Source organism: Pelobates fuscus, chromosome 7, assembly GCF_036172605.1.
Source record: "Pelobates fuscus isolate aPelFus1 chromosome 7, aPelFus1.pri, whole genome shotgun sequence".
Taxonomy (NCBI): Eukaryota; Metazoa; Chordata; class Amphibia; order Anura; family Pelobatidae; genus Pelobates; species Pelobates fuscus.
The window spans coordinates 66,474,705-66,489,274 of record NC_086323.1 but is presented as its reverse complement, the minus strand read 5'-3'; the positions used below and the strand labels follow the sequence as shown (position 1 = coordinate 66,489,274).

At 40.5% G+C, this 14,570-nt stretch overlaps 1 protein-coding gene across 1 annotated transcript in view; it reads right to left on the bottom strand.

Moving 5' to 3' along the window:
• PKN2 (protein kinase N2) overlaps nt 1-5,913 on the bottom strand; it is a 137,033-nt gene extending 131,120 nt beyond the window's left edge. The window contains exon 1 of the mRNA XM_063427311.1: nt 5,639-5,913. Within this exon, the coding sequence (XP_063283381.1) occupies nt 5,639-5,683 (45 nt within the window). The 5' untranslated portion in view covers nt 5,684-5,913. The remainder of the gene's footprint in view (nt 1-5,638) is intronic.
• Nucleotides 5,914-14,570: the final 8,657 nt, after the last annotated feature.

Genomic DNA, 14,570 nt, shown 5'->3' with positions numbered 1-14,570 from the left:
TAAATAATTGCAATTGAGCAAAACTAAACCAAAGGATTAATTACTATGTGTTATCTTCAAGGAATATACTTCTAAATTGAACTTCCCACTCATGTAAAAGCAGGGATGTATAGAACTGTCAGCCACTGCCTGTAAAGTATATCATGCCCAGCATTAAGTACACTCCACAAAAAAAAATATATATATATATATTGTTTAGTACATATACTCCCCTTCTAACTCCACCCATACATGTTGTAGCTATTCACACATTTGATGACGCCAATGCTGCTCAATGAGTTTAGTAGTCTTTGCAAGGCAGGTGCTCTGGGCAATTGCTGCCTCTTGAGTTCAGTGCAAATAAACAAACCATACTAAGCTTTTCAGCAAGCTAAAGTGCTTTAGGGGTCTGGAGTGTCCCTTCGGAGGTCAAATAGCCATACTAAAAAAAATAAAAAAAAAAATCGTCAGCTATGCCTTCAATTCAACTGCCCGGTCCTTGAAATTTTCATGTACATGCACTAAGTAACCAACCTTCCCAATAAAAGAAAAAAAAAAAAGGTATGTTTCCATGAATGGAATTACATAAATATTTTTCTCTCTTTATGAATGATCACTAAGAAAGTACCCAATCGGACTATTTCGGTTAAATAAAAACAAGGGGGAGAGAGACAGATGACAGTGACAGCTGTCGAAAGCAGATCATGTTATGGAAACACTATTCATTATATAGTTAGATCATAACCATATTAAAAAATACAATGAAAATCATCTAAAATGGTGAATGCAGAGAGATTTTTTTCATTTTGCAAACCTTCCAATAATATCCAAAGTTGTTCTAAATTGAGTTTTTCGAACTCAGTGTTCAACATTTAAGGGACACCACAGGCACAAAAACAACTTTATGTAAATTAAGTTGTTATGGTGCCAGGAAGTCCCTGGAAGCACTCTTACCTCAAACTCAAGGAGGTTAACCTGTTCTCCAACAGTGTTACAAGTTACCTCCCACTACGCTCTCAGTTCAGGATTTTGACTTACAAGTGGAGGGCTGCCGGGCTGGTGCTCTCAGCCCATGAGTGACTCCCCATTATTATTATTATTATTGCCATTTATATAGCGCCAACAGATTCCGTAGCACTTTACAATATTATGAGAGGAGATTATACTATAAAATAGGACAATTACAAATAAACTTACAGGAACAATAGGTTGAAGAGGACCCTGCTCAATCGAGCTTACATTCTATAGGAGGTGGGGTGTAAAACACATTAGGACAGGAATTTGCAATCAAATAAGGTGGGCTGCCCTTTAGGAGAGGCCATTCACTAAACTGGCTTGGAAATAAGTGTACTTACGCAGTAGCATGACCGGAACTTAAGTGGAGCGTTCCACTGCTGTGCGCAGGTGCAAGTCCTGCACAGTGATTGAAGGGCTGCTCAGAACGTCCTACTTCCTGTTGCCGGCATATAATCCCCTTCCATGGCGGAGCTAGGACCTGAAGCTGGGCAGACGCCATAACTGCGGGGTCCTGCCTTTAAATCTAAGAAATCGCCAATATCATGAGAAGCGCTCACCATCCAGCCCTTATAGCAACAGAATAGATATCGGGATTGAACACAGAGTAGGTAGATGCCTTTCCTGCATACACCAAGGTCTGTCAACCTGAAACGCAGACCTAAGGCCTAACAATCACCGACCATGCGCGACTTAGAGAAGCTAAAATAAGTGGAGCCTACATACATGGTGACTCCGACCCAGATAAGGACTTCTACCCATACCAACCCGAAACACCCGAGATCATGGGGAGACTCACACAAAAGTCTCACCCTGGCCCCTCTACATCCGCACCATATTAAAGCGGCAGTCTAAAATGCCCTCCTCCCTCCCCCCCCCCCGCTTGAAATGACGCCGTCCCGCTCATCTTCTCAAACGGACACAGAAATCACAATGCTGGCAACCACTGCAGCGCCAGATGGCACCTTACTTTCTACCAAGCAAGACCTACAAACCTCAGTGGTTCGACATACAGAAAATGCTAGCCACGGACATGGGACTCTTAAAAGCGGACATGCAAAATGTTACTGACCACGTGCAAGCGACGGAGGAAGACATCATGGACATACAAAGTGGCATGACAAACATGAAAAATGCAATACATCAACGACAAACCCCCCCATAATGTCTATTGCTGCAGAGGTCTACTCATGAAGACCGCGCCCAACCCAACTACATAAAAATCCGTGGGATACCTGCTGAAATACATGCCGACGAACTACCACATTACATTAGGAGAATCCTTGCCACCATATTGCCACCGGCAGTCAACCAGGAAAATTGTACTGGATGGCCAGTACCGACTACCAGCTATTCCCAGTGTACCTGCTACAGTTAACTGGGATGTCATCCTGCGCTCTGCCACCTCTCATGACTGGAACTACATTACGTCTGCAACCCGAGCTCCTCTCACCTTCCAAAATGCCCAATTAGCATTCTTACAGAACTTAACACGAGCCACGTTGTAGTGGCGCAAATCGCTGAATCACCTCACAAGCCACCTACACACAACAGGAGTGCCTTACCGCTGGGGAGCACAGAGATCCCTGTTAATCACCCACAAGATATCCTCTGACATGGAGATACTAGCTTTTCTAGTTAATATGGGACTACCAAAATTACCTGCCAACCTACACCAACGGACACAGCCTAGAGTCTGGGACCCAGCCAATACCGCACTGTTTATCCCATGATCGACAGATTCCACGAGCCCAACGACCTGACTGGGACCGTCAAAGTCTACAACCCAAGCAGTCCACGAGGACCCTAAACCACTGGTTGGAACTGACTGACGCCAGTGAACGTGTTTTCTTATCTCTTAATGTTACCTGTTTGAATTTAATGTTTCCATGGCTCTCTTGCAGCTTCAGCCTCTGGCAATGGTCCTTAGTTAATTAAGCAACTGCTATGACACCGCAACAACAAAATCCCCCGCTACCCGCTTGGTTAGGGGGTAATAACTGCTCAAGTAGAAATGGTCAGCCTAAACCGCGGAGACTGGTCCTTTTGACCTATTCCACAGGGCCACTTCAGACATCAAATTGGAAGACTCGCACACTTATTTTTTATTTAGAAATTGCCGGTGTTGGGCCCACCCAAGTATGGTGATTATAAAAGAAAAAACTAGTACATAGTTACAGACACATTCCCCTAATTTTTTTAGACCCAGTATACATAGTGCATACAGAGGAGGCTACACTTTGTTTTTTTTGTTTTTAAATAAAAGTTTTTACGTTTTCATCTTGTGCCAAGCCAGTTGCCTGTTCACTGTTAATAGGTGGGATATAGTGGAACTATATAAGTAATTACAAATGAACCAGCTGCATTCAATGATTTATTTGTAAGCCCTTGAGTGTGCCTGGTTAATTTCTACTTACTAACAATGCAAGGCCTTGGGTGTGCCTGGTTCGTTTCAAATTACGTACAGAACCATATAGTATGTCACTGAATGGACGGATGATAAATTCACATTGTCCACACCATCAGGCTTCCTCATCATTTGGACAGATTTTGAGGTGTTCTGCATTAATAAAATAAATAAAACCCATTAACATATTTACAGCATAATAGCAACCGTGTTAAAACAGATTTAGAAGAAAACCGCAAACAATCGCATTGCAAATAGTGTAACACAAATGCAATCTGTATAGCAAACAACTGCGCTACCTAGAGAGCGTTCGATACAAATATTGCTGAATAGTTGTGTGTGCAAGCGCAACATCTTAAAATCTGTCTCAAACATGAGTGAGGAAAAAAAATGTAATGCCATGTGAACAAACCAGAACTGACAAACATACAAGGAAACAAATTACAGTCAAACAGGAAACAGTGTATAACAGAGGGGGAAATTAAAATTCACTGGATATAGGTGAGAATGGTTAAATCAAAGTTAAGAAGTAAGCCAAAGAGGAATAACAATTTAACGGAAAAAAAAAAAAAAAAAAAAGAAGCAATGTTTCAACCAATTCTGTTGAGAGGAGTGAGACTGGCCAGTAAATACACATAGCTGGCAGTTACTAGAAGGTTAATTCATTGATTGTAAGCATGTTTGAGTAGGGCCTTCTTCACCTCCTGTCTCTTATATTCTGTATATATTTTTTTTGTTAAATAGCCCCACTCTATAATTATACAGTAAATGCTTAATACAACAACCAGAATCAGTTGCCAAGCCACTCCTACGGAACCAATAAATTACAACAGAAGGCAAGGGTTGTGTCTTTTACACACCATTAGGAGGAAACCATATGCAAAAATATCAACATACACCATAACACAAAACAAGCTGAACAACTGCTGTCAACACAACGTTATGGATGATGTCTTTATGCTAGTATTATCAAGACTGTAAAATACAGAGAATTAATTTGACTGAATGTAATTGTGGAATGAAACAGCTGATCCAGTGTATAAAGAAAATAGTGCAGTACAAGTTTTGGAAAAGGAAACCAAAGCAAGTAAAATTGTTTTTACAAATTACACTGCAAAGTACAACGCAAGATGATTGTGTACTCCCCCCCCCCCCCCCCCTTTAATACAGGTTCCACGCAACACAGAACCACAAGCTTTATTCTCATCCTTTAATTGCATTTGGCTGGACAATTGGCTTTCCTTTCAGAACAGATCATTCACCCAAAGTAGATACAGAAACAAATAAAAGGAAATTTTATGAAGGCAAGGTGATGTGAAAGATAGGATTACAACCAAGAAACAATGGAACAAGCAAACACATGGACAAACATATAAATAGTAACACTTATAATGCAGACACAGTCTAAAATCATCCTTACAACACTGTAAGAGATTCAATTTCGGTAAAATTACGTTCTAAAGAGAAAAAAAAAATATTTAAAAACCATTTTGCTTTTTACATCTAGAATGTTATAAAATTAGTACATTTTTCTCCAAAATATTAAATACCATAGATGTGTATACAGATTTTATATTTGGGAGGGGGGGGGGGGGGGGGGGGATCCAGAACTTCCTTAACCCCTTAAGGACACATGACATGTCATGATTCCATTTTATTCCAGAAGTTTGGTACTTAAGTGGTTAAGGTGAAATTTTTTTAAAAGTTTAGATACCCTTTAAAGCACAATATATACACACACACACACACACACACACACACACAAGATTAAAGTATTCTATAAAAAATGTATGTATCAATCTTTAACAGACAAAATGTGTAAATATGGGGGGGTGGGGGAGAAAGAGTAAGGAAGTAAAAAAAAAAAAAAAGAACCAACCATATGTATTCTGCCCCATACACTTCATTATTATATTATAGATATTAAAAGTAATAAGACATTCAAAGTTCTTGATGTCCTTGCCTACCAATGAATGACACACACCCATACATTCAGGGAAACCCAAAAAGGATTTACAGCCAGGGCAATGGGGGACAGTTTACACATGCTCACAAGTTGTTACAAAACTTATTTCACTGTCAAAAAAAGTTTTATTTTTTTCCCCCTCTTCATGTCCCTGAGTTAAGTATGATATTGGGAGATGAGCTGTATGAGGAGGACATAAAGCCCCCCCTTTTTAAAGCCAGCACTGAGTGTAGCAGCAGGTCCCCCCCAGCCCAGGGACCCCCATAACTCACCTGATAGTCGGTCAGGATGATCTCCCTGTCCGTGTTGGACGCCATTGCTATCCGGGCTGCTCTGGTCCGAGCCCCTGGGGAGGGAATGGAGGGGGGAGGCTCCGTATTCACAGGGAGGGGAGGGAAGAAAAAAAAAAAAAAAGGAGAGAGAGAAATTAAAAAGTAAACGTTCTTCTCCCCCCTGTGCCCCGGCCGAGAGCTCGGGGGACCCTCCTTACATGAAGGGCTGGGGGAGACAGCCAGGGAGCGGGAATACAGGAAACCAGGCTGCGCTCTCTCTCACTCACACAGGGAATGGCAGCACCGCCTCCTCCGCCGCCCTCACCCTGCCCCAGGCAGCCTTCAGACCCCTCTCACTCTCGCCGCCCGTATACCGCGCCTGTCGCGCCGTTTGCGTGTCACGCTGTCGCGCATAAAAAAAAAAAAATAGAAGGGGGTGCTTTTCGGCCGCCTGGAGGGCGGTCACGTGATTCGTGCGGTCAGTGGGGAGGGAGAGGGGGTAAAGACTAGACTTGGGTTAGACTGGCTGTAGCGCCAAGTGGGGCCGCCTTGGTCAGTGCTGCCCCCTGCTGGTAGCCGGGAGTAATTCATAGGAAGTCTAGGGAAATGGCTGACTGTGAAAGGGTTAATCCTTTTTCATTCTCCCAGTTTTCCCCATTAGTTCTCACTTACAGGCGGGATAGCCAGGGCTATTTCCAACCTGAGGCCACAATAGATGAACTGAATGCATAGTTTCCCCAGTATTGTTATTTTGGCCTGCATTTAAATATATATAGAATGCACTGTGAATGACTTGTAATGCTGTGTGAATTGTCAGAAAGTCAAAGTGAAGTCAATTACTACAGTGTCTACAATTGTCAAACACAAAATTAATTTAACATTTTAGTCAAAAATTGCCAAACTGAAAACAAACTAAAAAATGTCCAATATGAAACTACTATTTACTAAGTGGAACTACTATTCACTTCTCCAAATACAAGGCTTGTGAATGGTAAATCCATTAAATCCCAAATTTACTTTGCATTCACAGCAATTCACATTGTGGAGTGTAATATAGGCCTCCCAAACTGTCCAATTTCATCTCCATTTTAAAGGTCCTGTCCTGATATAGTTCCCCAGTGTCCCGCATCCGGGTACACCACAGTGCAAGCACCTAATTATATGAACTTCTGCTATCCTACACACAAGTTCTTCTAGGTTGGGGACTGGCCAGGTGGCTATCAGGTTTATTTGCAAAAGTGGCAATTCAAACTGAATTTCAAAGTTAAGGTCACAGTAACCAAACTGAAAGCACAGTAACCAAACAGCAAGTTATCTAATTTCAATATTTTGATTTAAAATGCACCTTGAGCAAACGTTTCACTCCCCTCAACTATCTTTCCATATGCTTAATAAATTGCATTTAAAGTCCTTTATGCAGTTTCTACTATATAGAAACTTACCCAAGTTATAGTTACAATGAATTCATCATGCCTTCTGTGTGTGTGATCATTTATATATGTATGTTTTATCATCATTTATATAGCACCAACAGATTCCGTAGCGCTTTACAATATTATAAAGGGGAGCTTACAATCTATGGGTATCTCTCTATCCCCTAAGGACATGGAACCAAAGGCCAAACAGCTCTCACCTTCCAGTGCAAGCTCCCAATACAGATCCTAATCTCCCCTCACAGTTTCCGTCACAGTGCAGTGTGCTGTTTTTTTTTTTGCGAAGAGCCAAGGAATGGACCAGGAAGGTTTTGACACTGGCGACCCATCAGACAAACCCCCTTCTACCCGCACATCACTATGCCCCTGCCTGTCTTATTTCAGGGAAACACATTTTATGTGCTGTTCAGGTGTTCACTATTGCGAAGTACTAATGTGTCCAGAAAACCACATTAGATCTGGTAACCATAAGCACTTTATAGACAGAAGAAAAAAAAAAGTGTAAAAAAACATACATTGCTGTTACAATATGTAAGGAGATATATTTAAGACATTATGTTTCAGATTCTGAAGTTTTGCTGGTTATTCCCCAGCTTAACATTGTGCTCTGTTTTAACTTTTGTTATATGCAATAACTTTGTCTAGCTCATAACCAATTTTATAAATTTTACTGAAACAGAACCTTATCACTTAAATCTTATAGTGAACCACAGGCCTTAGCTTATAATGGCACTTACCAAAAAGTTAGTACATATCCGAACAGGGGAACAGAGCTCTCACTGCACCACATTCACTGTTCAATTGTCTTTGCAGTTTGACTGCTTCAACTGGGAAATTAATTGCTAGGGTCCTAATTAAAATGGTTACATGTGAGGTTGCAACATATGGGGTGTCTTGAGGTAGAACATCTACATAAAAAAATATTTTTTTAGAAATTATTTTAATTTTACATAATTTATGTTTCAAACCCTATAAGACTAAATAACGTTGAATATATCATCTGGTGGAATGTTTTTTTTTTTTTTTTTAAATGTGTTCATAGATATAAATGGAGAATAATTGTCTTACCAGTGACCAGGATCTCCAGTTATTACAACCTAATAATGGAAAACGCTTAGATGATTTTATTTTTAAAATATTTTTTATGGTTTGGGAAATGTTAGCATTAAAGCTATATATTCTGCTTGGGTTAGTTTTTTTTGGGGGGGGTGGGGGGGTGGAGGGGGTTTGCTAATGCGTAATTATTCTCTCATTATTCTTAGTTACTCTTTATGAGAATATTAGGCTGTACCTGAACCAAATTAGTAGATCAAACCTAGGCGTCTTATTGTGCTTGTTTGGTACAATCATGGCAAAAATGCAAAGTGAAAACTGACAGCAAAAACATTTTAGCTTAGTCCAACCCATCTTTAATGTCTCTGTTTTTAAAGTATAAAGCCCTATTAGGCATTATACCTTTAGGTACCCCTTTAACTAAAAGATAATTCTAAAATCAAGTTATAATTTACCTGGAATCAATCAATGGTCGAAGCTGCCGGCACTGTTTTCCACACCACTTTGTAACGTAAGGGCAATTGTGCAAGGTCCAAGCAAAGGCTTCTCATAGGGAAGCCTGTAATTGTAGCATTTAGCCAGCTTAGAACGCATCCGCATGCTCTGAGCCAGCAAGGAAAGGAAAGAGTGGGATGGGTGGAATATAAAAATAATTGTTACAGAGGCGATAGGGAAGGCAGGGAAGAATATTACATCTGTGGCCAGTGCGCTGTAAAATATGCACAAAGTTGACATTCCGCAGCTTTGAGTTTTTAGATATCAAAGTAAAGTTTGCCAGGGGCGTAACTAGCCAGTGGCACAAATGTGCAGATTACTCAGTATATACAGTGTTTTAAGCTAAAACACTGCATATACATACTGCTATCACCATAACCACTTCAATTCACTGGAATAGTCATGATAGTTGAAGTAACCCTTTAACCTTGTTACAACCCCCAGCTGACAATCAGACAACGGGTCCTGTTACCTCCTGGTTTGGTTAGTTCAGTGGAGCTAAATGCAAGAGGCAGCAATTGCTCAGAGCACCTGCCTTGCAATGACTTCTCATTAAGCTGCATTGGGAAGCCTGTGATAGGACAGCCACAAAAAGTCTGGGCGGGGTTAGAAGGGCATGGGTATGCAAAGGAAGCAGACAAGAGATCTGCAGCGTTTGAAGCTGTTTTTAAGTATACAGCTATGGAAAATGCATAATTAAAGGCCTACATGGTTTCATTGGTGTCATATCTACTAAATAGTGATGTAAAAATATTATATATTTTTATTTGTATTTTTGAAGTAGCGTGTCCATTTAAATCATTTAATACGTTTTGACTTTATTAATGAACTGTATTTATGTATGCTCAAATCTTTATAGTGTTTGCACAAAAAATAAAATTTCCAGGCCTCCAACCCAAATCTTTTAAAAACCTACATACCTCCTCGCACCTTTCATTGCACACTGTTCTGGACGTTGGAGGGGTGAACTCTTTTACAATACTGTCTAACACCCAACCAACAACCCTACAGCTCTTTAGAATGTCAAAAATTCCAAACTTTATTTCCTCCAACCCAATCATACTACAAGGAAATAGAGAACTCACCAAATTTGATTTCTACTGTACCTTGTAAAACATCAGAAAACAACACATCTGTTTTTTTTACAAGGTTTTACAACAAGTTGAACACTCACAACTTCACAAATTCACACAAAAATGGGAGGAGAGTTTAAGCATCTCATTGTCAGTTGCAGTTTGGAGGAACATATTCTCCACAATTTATAAATCATCTATGAGCAATCAAATCCATACAACTATAAAAGCATCTCGAGATGGCACTATATACCCTTCCAGCTCCATCACCTTTTTCCCAATACCTCTGGCTCTGACACATGTTGGAGATGCGAGACATCCATAGGTACTCCATGGTGGACCTGTCCAATCCTTCAAAGTTATTGGACAAAGATAGGATTAATGATACACCTGGTCACGGAGACACTTACAACTACACCAGAAACATACCTCTTCCTCCGCAACCCCTTCCTAATACCTAAATTACAACGCATACTCCTAAACCACCTGATCACAGAGGCCAACTTGCTTATCCCTATTAAATGAAAGGGCACAGTGGCTCCTTTCCTAAGGGATTGGGTCGGTAAAGTGGAATCCATCTGCCTGATGGAAGAAATCAACTATTCCCTGATGAAAAAATTTATTATGCACTATATATTGAGGTACCGTATGGCAGCCATGGCTACGATATCTTTTGAAACGTCATCCCGTCTAAACTCTTGGGGTGTTTCTCTTCTCTTCCTTACACTAGCTCAACACTTAGCAGTTAGCACTGTTAACAGCTACAAACTTTTCCACCAACGGGGGTCTGCTCCCCTAACATACGCGCACAAGGTTTATAAAGAGACCACTTTTTTAGTTTTCTTCTACTTAACATACAAAGGTATAGGACAATTTCTGATGCTCTTATCCTCATGTTAACCCTTCAGATCTTCGACACTGGGCAATACCTATACTTGCCTCAGTTACTGAGACCGGATGGACAAGATATATTCACCTCCTAATCACTAGAAAGCTATATGTTTTGGTCTCAAACTTTCTAAAGCAAGAGCACAGAAGGCTGAATGTTATGCTAACAGTAAGTTTTCTTTCTATAGCCCTTCACTACTATATATCTGTACCACCGGTTGAGACACTGCCCAGACATACTATATTGTATCTGCTGCACAGATCCTGGCTGCTTAGTGCAAGCTATTCTGTCTATACTTATATACTGTACCCACAAGATTGATGGAATGTGTCTTATTATGATCTGCAATGCTTTATAAATAGTCAATAAAAACCTAAAAAAATAATAACTTTTCCAGAATGCTGCACCAATAGTCTCTCTCTCTCTCTCTCTCTCTCTCTCTCTCTCTCTCTCTCTCTCTCTCTCTCTCTCTCTCTCTCTCTCTCTCTCTCTCTCTCTCTCTCTCTCTCTCTCTCTCTCTCTCTCTCTCTCTCTCTCTCTCCTTTCATTGGGGATTGGGCAAGAGCAGGCTCAGCAGTTCAGTGTCCCCCAACTGTAGTGCAATGCCTCGATACAGCAAAAACCATTGTAAGTAGTTTTACAATTTTAGGGAATTCCCTTTTCCCAGTTGTGATGTCATGTCCCATGATATCATGCATACATAATTAATTATTTATTTAAATTAGTGCCATGGCAACCCTATGTGTAAATAATAGTACTGTAACCTTTTTTTCAATTTTTTCCTTTTTTCAAATACATGTATGCCTTGTTGAAGATCATGAAGTCACCTATACTGTTCAGTCGCAGCCATGCCTCTGAGCACATCCCAGTCATAGATATGCCATTTAATTAAAAAGGTTCTTTTTTGGCAGACACCTTTACATGCTTGCGGCCCCAAGAGAGACTAATTTGTGCCTCCTTCTTATCCGCACAGGCCTGGATCTGGCAGGAACATACTGTTTACTGTTTACAAGCTCCAGTCCTGTCGTTCTGGGTTTGTTCCCTACTTTATTATCAAACAATGGCAACAAGGGCACAATGAATACACTAGGCATTTAATGTGCTATCAACATCCAATAGAAACCCTTCATACCAGAGCCATGGTGAAAGCTGTGCGTGTGTATGTATGTGTTTGTGTGATTGTATGATTATGTGTCTATGTATGTATGTGACTGTGTGTGTGATTGTGTGTGTATGTATGTGTTTGTGTGATTGTATGATTATGTGTCTATGTATGTATGTGACTGTGTGTGTGATTGTGTATGTATGTGTTTGTGTGATTGTATGATTATGTGTCTATGTATGTATGTGACTGTGTGTGTGATTGTGTATGTATGTGTTTGTGTGATTGTATGATTATGTAGGTCTGTGACTGTGTGTGTGATGGTGTATGTATGCATGTATGTGACTGTGTGTGTATCCATGTATGAATGATCGTGTTACAAGATTGTGTTACTTATATACGTATGTGGGGGCAGTAAAGTATTTAGAGAGATGGGGTGCATAGCCTTGACTAATCTATGATATACCAAAAACTGAATACATTGCAGCTAACATACTAGTAATAGTCTCTGCTATTCAAAGAGCCACGCATTCGGTTCTATGGGGTTTGTTGTTAACTAGCAGTCTGATAGGATATGCAAATCATACGTCGCTCGCAGTTCTTTTCATCAAATTGGATGAGCAGAATTGCTGAATGAGCTGATATCAGCAATGCTGTGGCTTGGACTCTCTCCAGAGCCAGAATTAGGATTAAAGAGATCTGGTGGGAAAGGAGGAAGTAAAATCTCACTTTGACGTCACTGATCCAGGGGTCTGTCCTATAGCTGCAATAGGTATAAATTGCTGCAATTATAATGCACTGTAGCAGGGCGGACTCTATACTCCATAACTTGATGAAGGGATTATATGCAGTGTAACCTGTGTAATGATGCAAAGTTGATTGCTAAGAACAATGAGCAGCTTCCTGTCAGGCCAGGTAGAGGAAACAGAAGATCCTCTACTGCGGTCTACTGCTTTTGGGGACACCAGGAAATTGTCTTCAACAAGCATAGTGTGAACACATCATTTGTCTAGGATCAGGGCACTAGGATCCTGCAGAGATCACTGAAATAATGCTCCGTCAAGTCCTGCCCTTATTGGACGGGCCTTAAATGTTTGGCATGCATTTACCAGTGACACAATTGCCTCACTGGCCTGCCCCCTTTTCTTTCCCCTACCACCAACGTACCACTTCTCAGAACGCTGGAGTTGAATGGTATGGCCTCAGTACTAGCCAAGTTGTTGCTTGTGACCAATTGATCGTAATGTGATTGTGTGGAACTGCTTGTCCTTGGGTATACTTTAAACCTGTGGTATACTTTGATTGTAGCTTGGGTGTTTCTGAGGTACCACTCTCTGGAAAACCAAAGGTGTGAAGAACCGTTCTCAATCATTCTTAGCTATCTTAAACGAAAATAAATAGCAAAGGGAAAAAAAATATGTCTAAGTCTTTAAACCACATTTCCACTATTACTGGAAAGAACTGGCATGTTAATTATTTATACAATCGGAAAAAAGCCTTTAACTGCATCTAACAATTGTGTGTTGGAAGCTAAACCACAAGGTTAACCGCTGGTCCCCAGTGTGTCTGAATATATTTTATCATTGATGGAACTAGAGAGTGTTTAATTAAGACACATTTTACTTTGCAAATAACCTGGGGAATAGAATGCTTTGTGCATTGTGAGTGCAGCTCTGAGAAGCTACAATGCCCTGTTTGTTTTTTGGGGTATGTGGACAAATTTAGAACATGATGCAATATGGCCTTCCAGCTATTAGTTATTATTTGCAAAAATAGGGTCAGTCGCCCATGCCATAATGCATTAATGATATGCTCCATTATTATTATTATTATTATTAAAGGGACACTATAGTTTCCAGAACAACTACAGCGTTATGTATTTGTCCTGGTGAGTATAATAGCTCTCTTCAGGCATTTTCAGAGTTGGCCACTGGAGGGGCTTCCTGGCTCAGGGCTGCACAGTAAATGCTCTGCATGGAGACGCTGAATTTTCCTCATAGAGATGCATTGATTCAATCCTTCTCTATGAGAAGGTCATGATTGGCCAAAACGGCATTTGGCCCCGCCCCTGTGCCGATTTTAGCCAATCTGGAAAAGCATTGGATTGGCTAAAAAATTGGTCATTTTGATGATGTCACAAAGGGGGCGGAGCCAAAGACAGAGGACCCGCGCGGCGCTGTAAATAAGGTGAGTTTTAAACTTTTATAGGGGGTGTTAAGGGGGGCAAGCCACCTAAATGGTGGGTTAAACACTATAGGGTCAGTAATACATGCTTGTGTTCCTGACCCTGTAGTGATCCTTTAATATTATTATTAATTTACATACCACCAACACAGTCTGCATTGCAATGCTTTACAATTATAGAATGGAGATATTTGACAACAAGTTATTGACATACAGAATATTAACGGAGACAAGAGGAGCAGCCTACTCTAGCAGTTATGGTGCCAGGATTGCTTTTGCGCCCTCCCAGATTAACTAGTCAAACCATTTAATTAGGATTTGACAAAGTACCTATATGATCATCTGGGAAAAGCTAAATGTGGTGTGGGCACCTGCGGAACCCAGGCAAGTTTTTGAATTGTTCTTAACTTGGTATGGCAGCAATGCAAACGGTGCTTGGAGTGTTCTTTAAAAAGTTTTCACACAAGATGTGCCCATGCAAGGGGGCATAACATGCCATTGGTACATTGTAGCATAATTGCAAGCTAACGTATAAATGTTCTTAAAAACCTACATAAACAACTGGCCTCTTCCCTAATCTATCAGTCCCATCTCAGCACACACTTGCAACATTTTTTTATTTTTAGGGGAGCAGTCCTTTGTAAATACCCAATTCCCTTCATGTTGGCATACAAGGCCATCTGCAAAATGAAAAGTATTAGCT